The following is a 1330-nucleotide window of genomic DNA, read 5'->3' as shown; positions in this document are numbered from 1 at the left end:
TGTATTCTGATTACCATCCATTTAAATGGTAACTGTAATAGAATACAGTTAGATCGTCTTGATGCATTCTCAATCATCCAGGAAAGTAAATCTCCAAAAGTTGATTCTGTTCATCTGGATGTAGCGTTTTCACTTAAATATGCAAAGTGTTCAGATTTGAAGCCATATATGGGGTTGTTACAACTAAGTTTTATTACAATTGCGAGGATTGATTGTATAGTGGAAGTTAGAATATGACTGCTTAGAAGGACAAAAATATTTTTGTAGCCTCAGACCACTTGTGGTAAGTGAGGCTCTCAGTAGTTCTATTTTTTGTGCCGCTATTTTTTGTGGTGAATGTAAACATCATATTGACAGTTTTAGTTTTACTGCACTCTTCAGATAGCTGAACTGACCTAAAACATGAACTGACATAAAACAAACACGTGGCTTAAATTGTATTATCTTATACAAAAGTGTCCAGCATACCTGACAGCTCAATCTTGGTGTAGTTTCCAACTCTCCACTGTGAGTCTGACCCACACCAGTATGTCCCAGCATCAGCTGCTTCCAGTTCTGTGACCTTCACTGTGAAAGAGCTGGAAGCAGCATCATCTTGCAGTGTGAACCTGCTTTGACTCGTCACCATGTCTGAGCAATTGTTGCGGTGGTCTCCCTTACAGAGGAACTTCCTGTTATCCCAGTGTTGTGGAGGATAGGGACACTGCAGAGTTAGTGGATTTCCTGCAGTACCATTTATTTTAGTTGAGTTGACACAGCACCACTCTGTCAGATTGAAAGAGAAACATTATTTTCGAATAATCAAATATTTAAGTTTCTTAGAGACTATTTGACAGCAAATAATGTCTTCTTGGTGCTGGTGTAAAGAGCTATTACTGTGATTTTTTTTACCTTCAACTTCCAGCTCAACAGCAGAGAAAACATCCAGCTCAGAGTTTCTTTGAACACCACAGAGGTATGACCCTGAATCATTACGAGTCAAACTGTTAATGGTCACTGTGAATGTTCCTGACATTTTGTCATCATCAAGTCTGAATCGCCCATTTTGTTTGGTGTCAGAGGTGATCAGTGCCTGCTGCAGACATGTGGAGGGCCGGTTTCCTCTGCAGATGTACTTCAGGCTGTTCTGAGACTCATACGGACAACTGACAGACTCAGAGTATCCCTCATAACTTTGAACTTTGGTCACAGTGTCACAGCAGCTGTCTGTCAAGAAGGTAAACAATAAACAACAACAGAAGATACGTTACAGCCACAAAACTATTACATATAAGACTTAAGTGTTTTTTCCAAGTTAAAGTGCAGTTTTACAGAAGGTCAATTTTGCAGC

The 1330-nt window shown here is 39.6% G+C and overlaps 1 protein-coding gene across 1 annotated transcript in view; it reads right to left on the bottom strand.

The window, feature by feature from the left end:
• Nucleotides 1-445: 445 nt before the first annotated feature.
• Nucleotides 446-1330, bottom strand: part of LOC102214243 (polymeric immunoglobulin receptor-like) — a 1596-nt gene continuing 711 nt past the window's right edge. Inside the window, exons 3-4 of the mRNA XM_005735860.1 lie at nt 892-1206; nt 446-765 (exon numbers count right to left, since the gene is read on the bottom strand). Of these exons, the coding sequence (XP_005735917.1) occupies nt 446-765; nt 892-1206 (635 nt within the window). The remainder of the gene's footprint in view (nt 766-891; nt 1207-1330) is intronic.

The sequence above is a fragment of the Pundamilia nyererei genome, unplaced genomic scaffold (genome assembly GCF_000239375.1).
Source record: "Pundamilia nyererei isolate P.nyererei 1_Seehausen unplaced genomic scaffold, PunNye1.0 scaffold00065, whole genome shotgun sequence".
Classification (NCBI taxonomy): domain Eukaryota; kingdom Metazoa; phylum Chordata; class Actinopteri; order Cichliformes; family Cichlidae; genus Pundamilia; species Pundamilia nyererei.
This window is presented reverse-complemented; position numbering and strand designations above follow the sequence as displayed.